Source organism: Protopterus annectens, chromosome 8.part0, assembly GCF_019279795.1.
Source record: "Protopterus annectens isolate FY-2018-M chromosome 8.part0, PAN1.0, whole genome shotgun sequence".
NCBI classification, from domain to species: domain Eukaryota; kingdom Metazoa; phylum Chordata; order Ceratodontiformes; family Protopteridae; genus Protopterus; species Protopterus annectens.
In genome coordinates, this window is record NC_056741.1 from 1,060,996,362 (window position 1) to 1,061,015,956 (window position 19,595).

General features: G+C 41.6%; 1 protein-coding gene across 1 annotated transcript in view; it reads right to left on the reverse strand.

Annotated features, from left to right (window-relative positions):
• PPP2R1A (protein phosphatase 2 scaffold subunit Aalpha) overlaps positions 1-19,595 on the reverse strand; it is a 2,558,186-nt gene that overhangs the window by 1,128,858 nt on the left and 1,409,733 nt on the right. Inside the window, exon 8 of the mRNA XM_044079364.1 lies at positions 1,092-1,162. Within this exon, the coding sequence (XP_043935299.1) occupies positions 1,092-1,162 (71 nt within the window). The remainder of the gene's footprint in view (positions 1-1,091; positions 1,163-19,595) is intronic.

Genomic DNA, 19,595 nt, shown 5'->3' on the forward strand with positions numbered 1-19,595 from the left:
ATAAGCTTTACACTGACAAACATTTATGGTAGTCCCACTATTTCCTTTTTTGTCCCCCACAAAAACATTCCAAGTATACACAAGCAGTACATTATTTTTCACAAAATTAGCCCCAAATACATTAACAGACACCTCTAGAAATAGCAGTCCCTGACAGGAAATGTCCAAAATTGTAAAAAATACTGAGTTTCTTAAAGGGAAAATACAACTTTTAGTCAAAAATAAAATGTTTACTATTTTTCTTAAAAGGGCAATAATTTCTATGTGTAGGAGCTCCTCAACGAGGACATATCTGCTCTTAGTCAACTGTAGCTCCTGTGAAGCCAGAGAGAGATGTTTCTTCTCAAAATGGCATGAAAGTACTGAAGAACTCTTCACTCTCAGCAGTCACACTGAAAGTGTGGAGGGAGCCAGAGCTTTTTGAACGTTCTTGTTTGCTAGGCAGGAAACAACTCAAAATAGCTTAAAGGCTACTTGCTGCAGTGAGAATGATGAATTGTACACCTGTTTCTTTTGCCACTGAAGAAAACAAGTTTCTTGCAACAACTACAAAGAGGAGGACAAGCACTCTCTTCCACAACACATGTACAACTGGCACTAGTACAGTTGTTGTGTCTTTCGGCTTTTCCCGGTTAGGGGTCGCCACAGCAGAACTCTGGTCCGCTAATGATTGGCAGCAGATTTTTATGTGCCAAGTTGCCAGCCCTGATGCACAACTTCAATGAAGGTATGCCCATTCACACATGTCTCCAGACAGAAGATGCTCCAGCTGAGAATCGAACAGGACAACTGGCACTAGTACAGTAAAGACTGCTATTAGGTTTAAAAGCCCAATGAAAGTGGGTGCTGAGGTACATTTAGAAGGAAGCAGATTGAAGTGTGAAAATCCTGCTGGCAAGAACTGCTTCACAGCTCACCACAATATAAGTTTTGTCAATAATCTAAAGCTACCATTAACAAAAACTCTATAATGCTTCATGACTTTTTTCATGATGTGAATGAAAGCCAAATACATGACTGGCTCAAAATAAACTAATTTAAATGCTTTCAAATGCACTTAACTAGGCTGTTTAATACATTGATCTTCTTACCTTAATACAAGGAAGAATCTGTGTCATAATAACATTCTCTCGACAGTCTACAGACAAGTTTTCACAGAACTCTGTAAAGTAAATAAATGAAAAAAAAAATAATTTCCACTTTTCTGAGGAAGTTTACAGCATTCATCAGACTATTCTTTAAAAGAAAAAGAGAGAAAATACAGCAGCAATTCAATAAGCAGATTAATAAAAGTAAAAATGATTCATAAGAACTTAACACTCAATGTAATTTACCCTGGTATATTTCCAATTTACTAAGCAGCATTATAGTGAAGTATCGGACATAGACAGCAAGTCTTCATACATTTCACCAATTGTGTATACACAAGTATGATGCAACAAAAGGTAACAGTTTGTGTATTACTGCTTATTTACTCATCACGTGTGATCACCTTTGTTTAATTTCTGAAAAAAGCACTTTCCTCAAAGAAAATGGACGACAGTGCTACTCTACACATAATGAAGTATGGACATCCCCAGTTTATAAACATCAAAGAGTCGAAGTCTATTCTGCAGGTGACTAATGTCAATACCTCAGAAATTAGGATATTAGACTAAAATACATCAAGCTACACAAGACAGGAAAAAATTAATACTGTGCAATTCTCAAGTATTCCAGTAACAAAACTTCACCCATAACAACTTGAAGGACAAGTATAAACCTAGGCAACAAAGGCAAAGGACTTATACAGGTAAGAAGCACTTTATGGAAATAAAATTAAAAGTTATGTACTTACCACAACTAGGCATCTGTGTTGTCCTGTTTCACTCTTCCTCATGGGTTCAGATCCAACTTGGCCACATATTCCAGACTTCAGATCCAGCTCTCGAGCTCCTCCTTCTACCCATAATGCCCTATTTCAACCCCACTGCCTCAGATCGAATTTGTTGCCATATATCCCTATAGTTATCAAAAGAGACACGTATAGGTCGACAGAAAAGGCAAGTATCAAGCCCGTAACTGTAGGTTCACGATACAGTCCAATAGGTCTCTCCAGAAAAAAGGAAGAGGGATGGATGGGATGGAAGTTGAGGAAGAATGAAAATGGACATCACAGATGCCTCATTATGCTACGTACATAATTTTTAAATCTGATGTTGTCCTTTTCATTCTTCCTCAACATATGGGAGACAGTAACCAGCTAAGTTGACCTTGGGTGGCCCTCATGGAAGGATATTCCGGAGTACTACCGCACCAAAGGCAGCTCTGTTTCTAGAAATATCCAATTTATAATGATTAACAAAAGTATGAGCATTGGATCATGTAGCTGCAGCACAAATATCAACAGATGTTCTTGACCAAAAAAAGAGGTGATGTAGTCCTAGATCTAGCTGAATAAGCCTTGGAAGGTTTAGATAATGTCATGCCTTTCTGAGAATAAATCCAAGAAATACAGTTGGTTATCTATTTGGGTAAAGTAACTTTAGAGACTTTACAACCCAGGCATTTTTGCAAAAAAGAAACAAAGAGTTGATCTGATTTGCTAATTTGTTTTGTCCTGCAAAGATAAAAAAAAACTAGTTGTCTGTGCACATCAAGGAGCTGCTGCATGTACTCTCCTTTATTTGAAAAATTTGGAAAGAAAACTGGAAAGTGAATGGATTGGTTAATGTTATTTTCAGAAGTAGTTTTAGGTAAAAATGAAGGATTAGTCCCGTAAGGAAACACTATCCTTATGGAAAATGATGTAAGGAGTTTTTGAAGAAACAGCCTGAGGTCAGATGTTCTCTTTGTAGAAGTATTGGCTATTAAGAAAACTGTTTTCCATGACAGGAATTTCAAATCAGCTTTATCTGAAAGTTCAATGGGTTTCTGTGTTAGCCCTTGTAGCACAATTGTCAGATGCCAAGGTGGTGAGAAATCTTTTACCGGAGGCCTTAGAAGAAAAAAATGTCTTTCAGGAAAGCTTTATATAATTTAGACGAAGCCAGGGAAAAATCTCTGTTCCCCGTGTGAAAATTGGAAATTGCTGCCATTTGAAGAGTAACTGTAGAAAAACTATCTACTCCTTCAAAGAGTTGTCAAAAAATGGAAAATCGCAGAAATTGGAGTACATAAAGGGTCAATTTCCTTATTTAAAGACCAAAGACAGAATCTACTTCACCACGAACTGGAAACAGAACAGTTCACCACCACATAAGGAAAGAAGCCAGTGATTACCTTTATATTTTACTAAAATTCCAGTCCAGTAGTTCATCCACAATGTAGTCCCACAATACAGGTAAAACAAGCACACACTGGATCCAATAAAATCTGGTTAGCAGCAAACACAAAGCATAAAATGCAGACTCCTCTTGCTCTTCAGCCTTTACAGAGTATATCCCTACTTCACATATCCCATTTTTAAATAGTATAATCACAAACAATTAACCAATCACAGAGTTAAATTAATTAAAGGAAACATTTCCATTGACATTCTTGATTCATTCCATAAGGAATTAAAGTGTTAAATTTCAAAATTAAAATAGATTCTAACTTCCAAAGTTGTCTTTTAATATCAAAATCATACATTTGTTGTACTAGCCCCAGAACTGCAACTTGTAAACCTTGTAGATTTCCATTGACATTCTTTAAAATGTAATGCAACAGGACTTTCTTCTTTACCCTTCCTGACATCCCTAACATGTTCCTTCAATCTTTGTTTGAAACTTCTTTTACGTTCCCCTATGTATACCTTATCACAAGGACATTTCAAACCATAAACTATACCAGTACTGTCACAGAAAAATCTTCCTTTACATGTAAAATTTTTTTCATTAATTTTATCAAAGCGTTTTACAACATACTGGCAACAACTACACTTTCCAAAAGGGAAGTGCCTGTTGCATCTACCCCCAAACTCCTATAGCTTAGAGGCAACTGAAACTTGCCATGCACCAAAAAATCTCTTATACTTCTACCTTTCGAATAGGAGAACATGGGATACTCATTTGCTTTTATATTGAGAAATTTATTTTTTTCTATAATACTTCAATGATATTTTACCAGATTTATTAGAACTTCTGCAAACACTGTGTATTTAGTCACGTAACATAATCTTTGTTTATCCTGTTGATAAACTCTCCCTTGCATGCTATACATACTTCTAGTATGATTTTGTTGTACTACCCTCTTTTTACTTTCTTCCACCACTGTTTCCTTGTAACCTCTAGTTATAAACATATGTGCTGTTTTCTCTATTTCCTTATCACACATCACTACATATTCTTTTTATTCTAAGAAATTCCCCATAGGGGATAGATTTAATAGTGTGTGTGTGTGTGTGGGGGGGGGGGGTGACAGCTTTCCCCATACAATATATGACCATTCCCTTCAAACCTTCTATGTATATTTGTCTGTATTTTACCATCACTAATACCTTGCAAAGTTATATCAAGAAAGTTTACTTTATCACCTGTCTGTATTCCATCAAACTTAATATTGTAGGGGTTTATCTGAATCTTTTGCACAAATGTGTTCACTTCTTCCCACCCCCCCTTCACAAATAAATATTAAATTGTCTATAAATCTAAAGTAATTTATAACATATTTCCTAAAGAATTCATTACTATATACATATTTGTTTTCAAACATGCTCATGAAAAGATTTGCATATATGGGGACAAAACCTGCCCCCATGGCTGGTCCACGAAGCTGCCTATAAAGTTCCCCATTGAAATTAAAAATGTTATTATTTAAACAAAAATGCAACGGTTCAATACTGAAGTGTGTTTTAGGTAAGTCCTTATAAAAGAATAGTTCAGCTTCTAAACCATGTACATGTCAATATTTGTATATAAACTGGTAGCATCCATAATAATGAAAAACATATCCTTCTTCCACTTTACATTTCTGATTATACTTAAAAAAAATCAAAAGAATCTTTAATATACAAACTTAACTTCTCAGCTTCTTCTTTCAAATAAGAATATAGAAAGAGGGCCAAATTGTGTGTAAAATAACTGCATCCAGAGACTATAGGATGTCCCGGTGGATCCACTATACTTTTGTGTATTTTAGGGACACAAAAGAAATAGGCCATAGTATTATCTTTGACTCAAATTTTTTATGTACATCCTCTTGTGAAAAATATTTTAGTCTTAACCCCTTCATTATCAGTTCTTTATATCTAATTACTGCTTCCTGGTAACATCCCAGCTCCACCAAAGCATAAACTTTAACATCCCTTAAATGAGCATAAAAAGAAGTTATGTCTTATCATAACGTTCCATTTGTGTTGTAGATCTTTGTTCATTCACTACTAATAGGACCTCGGTTCCATCCTCAGAACCAATACATCCGTTTTCAAGATTGCGCCAGCCAAAAACTCTCAGCTAAGACCTACCCATAATGGCCCTCTCCTAGTTACTCCAGATCGAGTTTGCCCACCTGTAGATAATAGATGTAGCAATAGAAAAAATAGTAGGAGGCTCTGTCTGAGCAAATACCCTAACCAGGAGTTCCTAAAGTCCGCCAGGAATCCAGGCAGGGGGGAGGAGGGCTGGAAGTAATGAATGAACAAAGATCTACAACACAGATGGAACGTTATGGTAAGACATAACTTCTTTATCTGATGTTGTAAATCTTTGTTCATTCATTACAAATAGGATCAAGTCCACAGCTACTTGAGTCCTGGGTGGCCCCAAGGAAGGATATTCCTGAGCACCATAGAACCAAAAGATGCTCATCCCCTGGAGGACAAATCCAATTTGTAATGAGATATAAAGGTATGAGGTCTTGCCCAAGTGGCTGCTGTGCAGATATCATCCATAGAGGTTGTGGAATGAAATGCTATAGAAGTAGCCATAGATCTGGTAGAATGTGCCTTTACTCTGGAAGGTAAGGATAGCTTATTCTGTTGGTAGATACAGGTAATGACGTTTCTAAGCCAGGTGGATAAAGTCACTTTGGAAACAGGTTTACCCAATCTGGGTCCTGCAAAGGCCACAAACAACTGAACTGTTTTCCTGAAAGATTTAGTCCTGTCAAAATAACAATGAAGCTGCCGATGCACATCAAGGGTGTGAAAAAGGTACTCTCCTCTGTTAGGAATGCTGAGGGAAGAAAACTGGCAGGTCAATAGATTGGCTAATGGAAAAGCTAGAAATGACGTTGGGCAAGAAAGAAGGGTCAATACGAAGGGACACCCTATCCGTGTGGAAGATCAAGTAAGGACTCTTGACACTCAAGGCCTGCAGCTCAGATACTCTTCTCACTGAGGTAAGTGCTAATAGACGTAAGATTTTCCATGACAAAAATTTCAAATCACATGAATCAAAGGGCTCGAAAGGAGAACCTGTGAGAGACTGAAGTACCAAAGTCAAGCCCCAGGGTTCTAAGGAAGGCTTGACCGGAGGTTTAACATGTAATACTCCTTTCAAAAAGGTCTTGCACAGGCGGTGTGACATAACTGAAAAATTATCAATACCATTATGAAAATTGGCGATAGCTGCTAACTGTACAGTAATCGTCAAAGCTGAGGCTCCTGCATGTAAAAGAGTAGTCAGGTATTGTAGGATCTTTTGAAATAGGCATAGAGAAAGGGTCTAAGTTCTGATCTTTGGCCCAAATAGAGAACCTAGTCCATTTACTAGAATAAACTTTCCTAGTGGAAGGTTTGTGTGAAGCCAGAAGAATTTCACGAACAGGAGATGGGATGTCAGGCAGCCTGGTAATCATTGGAAGTGAAGGAACCATGCTGTGAGCTTGAGACTGTGCAGGTTTGGATGAATCAGTCCCTGAGGATGAGATAACAGGTCTTGGGAATGATTCAGGATTCATGGGCTATGAATCAGATGAGGCCCTAGAAACAGGAACCAGAATTGACGGGGCCAGTAGGGGGCAATGAGGATCACTTTGCTTCTCAACCTCTGAGCTTTCTGGAGAAATTCTGGAATAAGGAGAAACGGGAGAAAGGTATACAGAAGAACTAGTGGCCAATCGTGCATCAGAGCGCCCCTTGGTGGTTCCTGCTGAGGGGGGTCAGGGCAAAGTAGCTTCTCCATTTGTGGTTTAGGGGGGGAAGTAAACAGGTCACAGCAAGGCTTGCCCCAGTGTTGGAAGATCCGATCCGCTGTTCCTGCTCAGACTGTCTGCAATAAGGTTGGAAAGTACAGTTGTGTACACTTACCATAAATGTAGATGTTCGAGTGTATTCACAGTTGCAGTCATTACATTTGGGTAATTTGCTGGCAGTTTGCCCTCAGTCGGCCTGATTAACAAAGTCTTAGGTCATGCGTCGGTTGCTGTCCCTTCTTCCATGACGTCAGTTCGTAAGGGGTATAAAACATGCAGCCGACGCCACTACATCAGTTTTTCTTGCCCCAGATGTCAGGTGCCCCACAAATGGGGAACAAAATATATAAGTAATTAAAAACACAAAAATATGCCTCCAAACAAAAGCAAATACACAAAAAAGGCTTTTAAGCATAGTAAAAGAAAATAGAGGTATACTAAGAGAAAAACAGGGGGCTGGAGGGAGGGTAACCAGGACTGCAACAGTGAATACACTCGAACATCTATATTTATGGTAAGTGTACACAACTGTACTATGTTCTTCGTGTTTCACTGTTGCAGTCATTACATTTGGGTAGATTCCCAAAGCTATGGTTGGGAGGATGGATTTATACAACATTAGGACCAGCTAAAAGGCCCTGAAAACAGCAGTGGCAAAGCCAGCTCTGCATTTAGAGAAAATTGGTAAGTGATAATGCTTGGTGAAAGTATGAACTGAACTCCAAGTAGCAGCTTCTAGAATATCCCTGGTAGGAACACCTCTGAGAAAGGCTGTAGAAGTAGATGCAGCCCTGGTGGAATGAGATCTGATCCCCTGGGGGATAGTTTTTCAATGGTGGTTATAGCATAAATGAATACAATGGCTTATCCATTTAGAAATGGTTTGTTTTGAAATAGCCTTCCCCTCTGCTCCTGCAGCAAATGCTACCACCAGTTGTTCAGATTTTCTTCCAAGATTTAGTCCTGTCCAAGTAGAATCTAAGTTAACTGTGTGCATCCAATGAATGCAGAATCCGCTACCCCTTGTTCTGCAGATTGGGAAAGAAAGTTGGCAAATGAATGGACTGATTAAGAGCCACACTGGATACCACCTTGGGCATGAAGGACGGATTGGTCCTGAGTGACACCCTGTCCGAAAGATGATGAAAGGCTCCACTGCCATAAGGGCCTGTAATTCAGATATCCTTCTAGCTGAAGTGATTGCTAAAAGGAAAGCTGTTTTCCAGGAAAGAAATTTTAAGTCTGCAGTAGCAGCTGGCTCGAAAGGAGGTAGAGTGAGTTTCTCCAATACAAAGTTAAGGTCCCAGGCAGGGGTTGGAGCTCTCCTGGGTGGTCTCAAGTTTTTGGCCCCTCTGAGATACTGCTTTAGCAGAGGATGAGAGAAGAGAGGGGTTCTGTGTTGTAATGAGCTGAAATGGCTGAGGCATGGATTTTAATGGAGGAAAAAGACAGGTCCTTGTGAAGCATCTCAGTTAAGTATTGCAAAATCTGAGGTAAATTGGGTGTTGCTGTGCTCATCCCTTGAGATTGATTCCAGGCACAGAATCTTTTCCATTTGTCAGCATAAGATTTTCTAGTACTAGGTTTTCTCGCCTCCAAAATGACATCCATCAAAGGTTTGCTGAGGGATGCTAAGGGGGAATTTAAATGATTAGCCAAGCTGCAAGATTTAATGTTTGGAGCTGAGGGTGCAGAATTTGGTTCGCCTGCTGAGACAGTAAGGAAGGTGTCTTAGGCAGATGCCATGGAGAAATTTGTGACACACTGCGCAGGAGTGGGTACCAGTGTTGGCGTGGCCAGTCTGGAGCAATCAAAATCATTTTTGGTTTGTCCTGTTTGACTTTTAGTAGAACTTTGGAGAGCAGAGGCAGAGGAGGAAAGGCATAGACTGATAGGTTTTTCCAGAAGAAGGACAGAGCATCCACTTTCCAGGTTGTTTTGTGAGGAGTTCTTGTGCAAAATTTGTCCAACTGGTAGTTCTGGGGTGAGGCAAAAAGATCTATGTCTGGGCTCCCCCATTTGCATGTCAAAATGTTGAAAATCCGTGGTTCCAGTTTCCATTCGTGTGGGTCCATGAGATTTCTGCTTAGTTCGTCTGCCAGAATATTCAGCTCTCCTGGCAGGAATTGAGCTTGTAGTTGTACTTGGTAGCTCAAGGCCGTGTTCCACAATGCCATGGCTAGTCTGCACAGGGGCTAGGAATGTGTACCCCCCTGCTTGTTTATGTACCACATAACCGTGGTGTTGTCCGTCTTTACCATTAGTTGTCCTGGATGAAGGTAGTCCTTGAAGGCTGTCAGAGCATTCTGTACAGCTAGCATTTCTTTTTGATTGATATGAAGGTGCATTTGATTTGGGCTCCATTAGCCCTGAATGCACTTCCCTGCCAGATGAGCCCCCCCATGCATAGTCTGATGCATCTGTAGTTAGGGTTTGGGCGGCAGGGGGTGGTGTGAATGGCAGTCCCTTGTTTTGGTGGCAGGCTTCTGCCCACCATAACAACTCTAGGCACAGGCAAGGTATGATAGGAATCATTGTTTCCAGGCTGTAACAATGTTGACTTTTTAAGTACCACTGCAGTTTCCTCATATGCAGTCTTGCATATGGAATTAGAAGAATGCAGGAGGCCATGAACCCCAAGGCTTGCAGTATTTGTCTTGCAGACAGCAGGATTTTTGTGGCCACCTGTTTGAAGTAAGTCACCAAATGAATTTGCTTTTCTGGCGTAAGGAAAGCCATCTGGGCAGTTGTATTCAAGCTTGCACCCAGGAATGTAATTTTTTGAGAGGGTAACAGTTGTGATTTCTTTTCGTTTATGGTGTACCCTAGACAAGTTAGAACCCTTTTTACAAACTCCAGATGTCTTAGAAGAGTGGCCTGGTTTTCTGCCCGAATTAGACAATCGTCCAGGTATGGACATATTTGAATATTTCTTTGCCTGCAAAATGCAATTACTGGAGCCAGGCACTTTGTGAATACCCTGGGCGCAGTAGACAAGCCAAAGGGCAATGCAGAGAACTGATAATGTAAGTAGCCTGCTTTGAAGCGTAGGTATCTTCTGCAAGATTCCCTGATTGGGATATGCAGGTAAGCCTCTTTTAAATCTACAGTTGCCAGCCAGGCATCCTTGTCTAGCATAGGAGGTAACTGGTGAAGAGTCAGCATCTTGAATTTTGGAATGTCCAGAAAGGTGTGTAGAGTAGACAGGTCCAGAATTGGACGCCATGATTTGTCTTTTCTGGGCACCAGGAACAGTCTGGAATAGAAACATTGTCCTTTTCCCTCTTCTGGTACTAGTTGAATAGCACCCATGTTTAGAGGGGAAAGTACTTGCTTCTGAGCCTCCGCCCACTGATTTGGGGGCAGGTCTGGCCACCCGTTTGGAGTTGGCAATGTGTGGAAATGAAATCTGCTTCCTTGGGACACTATATTTAAAACCCATTTGTCCTGGGTTATAAGTTGCCAGTCTTTTGCATGAAGAGCCAGTTTTCCCCCCAAAGGGGTGGCTGAGAGGTAAGTGCTTGGTAATTTTAAAGGAAAGTCATTGCGACTGTTTACTATAGGATGGTGTCTTGTTATTTCCAGATTTAGAAGTGGAAGCACCCCATTGCTTAGTTCTAAGAATCCCTTGGGACTGAAACCTGGTGATTTTGGAGTGTCTGGGTTTGGCTTGAGTGGCTCTGGAAGGAGCTGGAAAGGACCAATTCTTAGTAGGCCAGTTCCTACTAAATCTAGGAGGTTGTACTTGTAAGAAATCTTTTACAGTTTGCATAGATTTAGCTTTATCTTCCATCTTTTTTAGAACTTCTTCAGCCTTATTGCCAAACAGGTGAACCTGATGCAAAGGAGGATCCAACAGTTTGGCTTTAACATGATCAGGCAGAGATTGCTCCTTAAGCCAAGCATGTCTTCTAGGCACAGACCCAGTAACAGCAGCCCTGCAAGAGGCCTCTAAAGAATCAAAACCACATTGCAAAGTATGTTTTCCAACTTGTTCAGCTGAATGCAATAAATCCTGTAAATCTTTATTTTCCACACAGTCAGAAATCAACATCATTTTCTGTTTAAGCAGTCCCATGATATGCTGTTGATATTTTAGCATATGGAATTGACAGTTAACAGCTCTGATTGCCAAGGTTGCAGAAGTATAAACCTTTTTACCCCATCTATCCAGCGCCCTGGAGTCTCTATCAGAAGGGGTAGGATTTTCAGCAGTAGTAGCCTTAATGCCCTTGGGCCCCTGAGAAATATTTTTCTGGATCTGCAGCAGGATTTTTGAAAAGGAATTTGTGGGACTCAGGAACGCTATAGTATCTGTCTGGTTTACTAGGGGCCGGAGGCAAGGAATCAGGGGTCAAACTGGATTCCGAGAAAACCATCAACAATGTCTAGTACAGGAGGTATATCCAAAGGCCTATGCTGAGGTAGAAGAAGGAAATCCCTAAGCCTCTTTTTTGAATCAGAAAATTCCTGGCTTTCCTAGTAAAAATGCTCCCTTAAAGTATGTAAGGTTTCCCGAAAAGAAAAATCCTCAGGAGGGGAAGCAGGGGGAAAAGAATCCACTGCATCAGAATCCTCATAAGTGGGTAAGGACAAATCCAGGTCATAAGAGTCAGAAGAAACAGAATCCTGATTAGAAGATTCATAATCAGGCTCAGCTCTAGGCCTCTTGGGGGGGGGGGGGGTTGACTACCCCTGATTAGAGTTATTAGATCTTCAGCCATTTTTATCATTTTTTTTTTTAGGCATAGGGGCCTGAGCATGTGGCCTGGGCATCGTTTTTTTTTTTTAGACATGGATCGAGATTTAGACCTTAGTAATGAAGGAGGTGTCGATTTAATATGCAAGTCCGTAGGCCTGAATACACCCTCAGAAGCCGGTGCCTGCACAGCGGCTCTGGACCCATCCAAGGTACAGACATCCGCGGGTTCCATAGTTGAAGTATCTCGCGGCATACTGGACTCCGAATGGGTCTCAGTAGAGGCCTGCGAATCAGAAGTAGTGGGTATCAGGGGCTGCGAAAGCACCTCACTGAGTACGAGCGAACTGGCGACTGGCTTAGGAGAAGCGTCGTTGGCAGTTTTGGAACTTGGCAGCCTGTCTCTGTCTTTATCTTTGCGTTTTTTCAGAATCCCGGAAGTCGGATGGCTAACCGACGACATTTCTGGATAATTAAACCGAGAACCAAAATATTTAGAGGCAAAAATATACTGACGAAGGATAGTGTGCTGATTAAATAAAGCACAAAACCGACAGCAAGGTACATTGTGGTCAGGGCCTAGGCAAGGAATACACTATGAATGAAAATCTTTATGAGGTATTTGCTTTCCACAAGTAATGCAATTATTAACTTTTACTGACATCGGTAAGGAGCAAGAAAAAGTTTAGTTGAAGACTTCGGTTTTGAAACTCAAAAACAAAAATTTCAAGAGTTGGCTGACCGGCACTTGCGAAATGCTTCTGCTTCTGGCACCGCACGGCAAGAAAGACTGATGTAATGGCGTCGGCTGCATGTTTTATACCCCTGACGACCTGACGTCATGGAAGAAGGGACAGCAACCGACGCAGGACCCAAGACTTTGTTAATCAGGCAACCTGCAAGCAGATTACCCAAATGTAATGACTGCAACAGTGAAACATGAAGAACATCACTGCTGTCGGAACTGAGACAGTATGCACCAGAGTGGACACTCCGGGATCTGGGCAGAAGCCAGAGGATAAACAGAGGAAGAAGTAGTAAAGGATTCCGAGACAAGGGGGATGGAAGGTTTAGATGGAATGGGCAATCCCCTATCTGCCAAAAGCTGGTCCACAACCTGCACTAGATTTAATTCAGAAAAACCCCTAGTGGATCTAAAGGAGGCTGCTGAAGGAGAATCAGGTCTTTCTAGAAAGGGGCTAAACCTCTGCCCCAAAAAAGGGTCATACATTGGAAAGTATCTTGTCCTTGGCAGGTATTCGAGTTTTGGAGCCGAAGAAACTGTCGGCACCGTGGTCGGGGATGGTGCAGAAGCAGATACAATCATCGGAGCCGATGTCGGATCCAAGGATGGCAACGAAGTCAGTATTGCCGAGGTCGGAACTGAAATGGGGTGAATATCATGGACGGCACCAAGGGAGAAGACACAGAGTCTGGTGCCGAAGACACACTGGTTTTCCTCAGAATATGAATTGCAACTATAAAGTGGTCTGATGAGACTGCCCATTCCCATACTCTCATGGCCTCTCTGCAAAGGGGGTAAGAATGAGTTCCTACTTGTTTGTTGATTTACTAGACTACAGACATGCTGTCAATCTGAAATGCAAAAGTTCCCAAGGGGAGAGCATTTTGAAATACCTGCAGCGGTAATAAGAGTGCTCTCATCTCTAGAACACTGATATGCAACTTGGTCTCTTGGAGGGACCACATGCCTTGGACCATTCTTCCCAAGAAATGCCACCCCCACCCCAGTTGAGAAGTGTCTGTGGTCACTGTGGAGATGGAGGTTAGTAGAATAAAGGGTCTGTCTAGATGAAGATCATTCAATTGTATCCACCAGTGGATGTGTTGTTTGCAAACTGGGGTGAGCTTGACCGGAAAGGATAGGGGTTGATACAGAATGGGCCACTGTACAGGTAGAGTCCATTGGAGAACCCACATAAAGAAACATGCCAAAGGAAGTAGCACTATGGCTGCTACCATAGAACCTAGTGCTTGAAGTACTAACCTTCCTAGAGGAGAAATGGATGGGTAAGGAGAAAATGAACTTGGTTTCTAATATCTGAAATACATTAAAGAGGAAGAGATGCCACTTGTACTGCTGTACCTAGAACACAACCTATGAACTCCAGGCTCTGGACTGGTGTTAGGTTTGACATGGCATGACTTACTGTTATACCCAAAGAACTGCATATCTGAAGCAAACAGTCCTTGGCATGTAGAAGTAGATGGTTGGAAGGGGTGGCAAAGAGCCAGTCATCTAAATATGGAAATATATGGAATCCCTTCAGTCTCAAATGAACTGTCACTACTGTCATGCATTTGGTAAACACCCTGGGGGTTGTGGTGAGTCCAAAGGGCAAGGCTCTGAACTGGTAAAGAGTAGCTTCCAGCCAAAAGCGTAAATGTATTCTGGATTGCCTGTCTATTTTGATATGATAGTAAGCATCCTGAAGATCTATACAGCACATCCAATCAACCTTGTGGAGAAAGGGTAGGATGGAGTGAACCGTGACCATTCAGAACTTTGCCTTCTTTACGTACTGATTCATACTGCTTAGATTTAAAATGGGTTTGAAGTACCCATTTTCTTTGGCACTAAAAAGAAGTGTGAATAACTTCCATATCCTGTTTGGTATGGCGGGACCTTTTGGATTACTCTTTTTCTAGCAGCTTTAAGATTACTTGTGCTGCTGCCTTCCTTTGACTGGGTGGAATATTGGGAGGTTTCTTCCCTTTTGTGAGATGGAAGAAGGAAAAATGGTATGTAATAACCCCAAGATATTTTCAGCACCCATGTACCTTGGTTCAGGCATCTGGGTGCAATTGACCCCCAACTGCCTTCAGAGTTGGACAGCCGGGCAGCACTTCAGGAACGCTGAAAGGGCCTGTCTGAAAAAAGAATCTCTGAAGCCCTGATTCTGCAGAGCTCCTCTGCCTCTAGCGTGAGCACTAAAATTTCCTCCTCTGCCTCTGGAAGAATTATCACTGCGAGAATCTTGGAAAGGACCTGGAGATTTCTGGACCCACATTTTCTTGCAGCCACTCCAATTCCTAGAAAAGGTTCGTTGAGGTGCATAAAACTTGATTCCCACAGCAGACAAGAGTCTTTTCATCTTGTTCACTGTGGGTAAACATAATTTTACTGATGGCCCCAATAAAGAAGTGCCATCGAATGGGACATTAATAAACGACATCTTAAAGGGCTCTGCAAAGTCACATAGTCACATCCAGGCATGTCTCCTTATAGCAATGCCTGAACCAGCTGCTTAAGAGGCACCTTCAGCTGTGTCAGAGATCAACCTTATTGAATCATTTGGTATAGATAAGAGAGTGGCCAGTTGTGAGGCTGTTCCTTTGAAGTCCTCAGCAGATATGGACTCAAACAGTATTTGAAAGCTCTTCAATGAAATCTCTCTGTAGCCTAATAAAGTGTGCCAAGTAGTTTAGTGACCTCAGGGCAAATGTTGCCCAAGCAAAGACTCTCTTTCCAAATTTGTCCAATGCTCTAGACTCCCTGTTTAGTGGATGGACAGAAGACCTGTGCTCTGTTAGTTCTTTCTGGGTGGCTGCCGCCACCACCATAGCATCAAATGGGACTCCTTTGCTCCAGTGGGGTCTGTTTGATGCTGGGGCTAAAAATTTATTGGGTCTTTTCGGGATTGGTTTGATGGTATCCAGTTCCTTCCAAGCCCGGTGGGAAACCAAATTAAAAGTTAATCTGCCCGGGGTGGGGGGGGGGGGGACTCAAGACGTAGACAAGGCAGAACCAAAAGCCTCCAAAATGCAGATTCTTCTGGAGAGGGGTTTTTGGGAAGACCTACCACCTTTTCGTTTTAAGATCTCTAAAATATCTCCAAAGGAGATATCATCTGGTGGTGATCTGGGGGGCCTTTCTCTTGCATCAAAATCAGTATCCTCCATGACAGACTCCATGGGGGAGTCAATGTGTCTCCTTTTGCATGTTCTCTTCTGGTGTACCTCCTCTGTGGGGTGTTCAGATGAAATGTCAGAAGACAGGTGAAGTTCTTCCATTGAAACTGGTTAGAGACTTATTAGAACTGACTGTCCCTGTGGAATAGGCCTGACTGACTCAGAACTTGGAACAGAGGAGAGAAAAAGGGTAGGATCTGAAACATGAAAGGATGCTTCTCTCGAGAGAAAAAGCCTTTTCCTTCACCATGAAATCAAATGGACTCAGAGAGACTCCTACCTGGCTTCCTGGAGCCAAAACTCCCAACGAAGGTAGGTCTAGGCCACCCTCAGATCTGTGCTTCGGGTTGGAACCTGATCAGAACTGTCCAGGACAAGGCTCTGACAGGAAGGGACAGATCTGACAAAATCAGAGCCAAACCTATCCCCTTGGATCCGATGCAGACACTCTGGCTCTGAGACCCAGTCTAATCCAAGGGTATTGGAACAAAACCAGCCAAAGATATAGTCAGAGTGGAAGAAGAAGCCTTCCTCAGATCTGACACCGGACATCTCAGGGATTTCAGATCCTGGGACTCCGAAACCACAGGGTGGAAGTGCATTTCTAATGCCTGTTGGTTTGTCTGACATGTTAGTATCCAGTAAAGACACAAAAAACAACAAGAGCAGACTACAAGAAAAACTTTTTTTTTTTTTTTTAAATAAAGATAGGAAAAGAAAAGAAGGGCTTAATTACCAGCAATGGTAAGTTACAGAAATACCCTGTGAAAAGGTAAGCAGAAATACCAACAATAGTAACTAAAAATTACTATAACAATAGTAGGAAAAACAATGGAAAAATCCTAACGACCAGCAAGAAACTAAGAGAGAGGAAATAACTAATCAAAGACAAATTTAAGGTCAAAATTAAAGTTAAATCCAACATTAAATACCTCATGAAATATCTCTAATGAACTCAAGAGTGGAACCTGCATCTGTTCGTTATGACAGCAAACGACCTCTGAGACAATAAGGACGGAATATGGCATTATGGGTACAGGGAGGAGCTTGACAGCTGGATCCAACAAATGGAATATGCGGCAGAGTCAGATCCGAGGGTCAGATCTGAATCCATACATTGATAAAGAATAAAAGGATGACATCAGGTCTGTATTTTATCATATCAGCATACCTTCTGCAAGTGCAAAGTACAGCTGTGTAACATACCTATCATAAGAGTAACTCTTTAAAGAAAAGATACCTTTAACTGTAAAATATAATGACTAGTTTCCCAACATGCTCTGCTGCGCTCTGAATCATGTTTTCCAACCTGTTCTATGTCCCGGCACAGGGGCTTACAAATGGTATTGCGTATGTAATGGCTGCAGGAGTGTGATACGCAAGAGTAAAGTTCTGCCATGATCAGTTTTAGGCTCTTCAGATTTATTCATCTTACTAGTTTACTTTGAGCATCACTGCCATTCAACACGAAAAGCACATACTTAGTTACCCATCTCAGCTACATACACAAACCAGCTCAATATACGGCAATCAAATTGCTGGACAGATACTACCCTTTACTGGCCAGCTTGTTGTCTGTGCATAACTACATTTATTCACTCCAAAGCAACAATTGTCTAGCGCAAAATAAAAATCTGAATGCAAAAGGTCGTACTCTAAATCGGCCCCTTCCAGTTCAAAGTCATTACTCTAGGAAAAGTACAGTTGTGTACACTTACCATAAATGTAGATGTTCGAGTGTATTCACTGTTGCACTCATTACACTTGCATAATCTGCTGGCAGGTTGCCCTCAGTCTGCCTGAATAACAAAGTCTTGGCTCCTGCGTCTGTTGCTGTCTCCTCTTCCATGACGTCAGGTTGTCAGGGGTATAAAACATGCAGCAGACGCCATTTTAATCCGTTTTTCTTGCCCCAGATGTCAGGTGCCCCCCCAATGAGGAGCAAAAAAAAAAAAAAAAAAAAAATATATATATATATATATATATATATATATATATAACTGTAAATATATAAATGCACTTTAGAAACATAAAATTTACCTTCATCTAAAAGCAAATACACCACAAAGGCTTTTGAGTATAGTGAAGGAAAGAAAAGGTATAGAAAGGGGGCTGGCGGGAGGGTAATCCGGACTGCAACAGTGAATACACTCAAACATCTACATTTAAGTGTACACAACTGTACTATGTTCTTCGTGTTTCACTGTTGCAGTCATTACATTTTGGTAGAATCCCAAAGCTACGGATGGGAGGATGGAACTAAACAGCATTAGGAGCAGCTATAAGGCCCTGCAGGACTGCAGTGGCAAAGCCTGCCCTGGATTTAGAAAAGAGAGGTAAATGATAATGCTTTGTGAACGTATGCACTGAGCTCCAAGTAGCAGCTTCTAGAATGTCTCTGGTAGGGACCCCTCTGAGAAAAACTGCTGAAGTAGAGGCAGCCCTGGTGGAATGGGATCTGATCCCCTTGGGCACAGGTTTAGCATGGTACAAGTAGCAGAAACAAATGCAATGGCTTATCCATTTAGAAATAGTCTGCTTTGATACAGCCTTCCCCTCTCATCCTGCAGGAAATGCCACCAGTAGTTGCTCAGACTTTCTTAGAGATTTTGTCCTGTTTAAGTAGAATCTTAGCTGTCTGTGTACATCCAATGAATGCAGAATCCACTCCCCCTTGTTCTGTGGATTTGGGAAGAAAGTTGGCAGGTGAATGGTCTGGTTAAGAGACACACTGGATACCACCTTAGGCATAAATGAAGGATTGGCCCTGAGGACCACCCTGTCCGGGTAAAAAATAATGAAAGGCTCCACTGCCATGAGAGCCTGTAGTTCTGAAACCCTTCTAGCTGAAGTGACTGCCAAAAGAAAAGCAGTCTTCCAAGAAAGAAATTTTATATCTGCAGTAGCTGCTGGTTCAAAAGGAGGTAGGGTGAGTTTTTCCAGCAAAAAATTGAGGTCCCATGCAGGAGTTGGAGCTCTCCTGGAAAGCCTTAAATTTTTGGCCCCTTTGAGGTACTGTTTTAGCAGGGGATGAGAAAAGAGGGGAGGCTCTGTGTTGTAATGAGCCGAGATGGCAGAGGCATGGATTTTTATTGAAGAAAAAGATAGGCCCTTGTCAAGCTTCTCTGTTAAGTATTGTAAAATCTGAGGAATATTGGGCTTTGCTGTGTCTATTCCTTGTGTTTGGTTCCAAGCACAGAATCTCTTCCATTTAACAGCATAAGACTTTCTAGTACTAGGCCTTCTGGCTTCCAAAATGACATCCATCACAGGTTTACTGAGAGATGTGGTTGGTAAAATTAGTTGATTAGCTATGCTGCAAGATTCAGAGTTTGGAACATGCAGAATTTGATAGTTCTTCTGAGACAACAGGTGAGGTGTTTGAGGCAAGTACCACGGAGGAAGGTATGACATATTCCTTAGAAGCTGGTGCCAGTGTTGGCGAGGCCAGTCCGGAGCAATTAGAATCATTTTTGTTTTTTCCTATCTGACTTTTAGTAAGACCATGCGGAGTAGAGACAGAGGAGGAAAGGCATAGACTGATAGGTTTTTCCAGCTGAAGGATAGAGCATCCACTTTCCATGCTTTTTTGTGATGAGTTCTTGTGCAGAATTTGTCCAACTGATAGTTTTAGGGAGAGGCAAATAGATCTATGTCTGGGCTTCCCCATTTTTGTGTTAACATGCTGAAGATTTGTGGATCCAGTTTCCAATTGTGCGGGTCCATAAGATTTCTGCTTAGGTCGTCTGCCAGAGTATTTTGCTTTCCTGGCAGGAACTGAGCTTGAATATGTATTTGGTAAGTCAAGGCTGTGTTCCACAAGGCCATGGCTAGTCTGCAAAGGTGGTAGGAGTGGGTACCCCCCCTG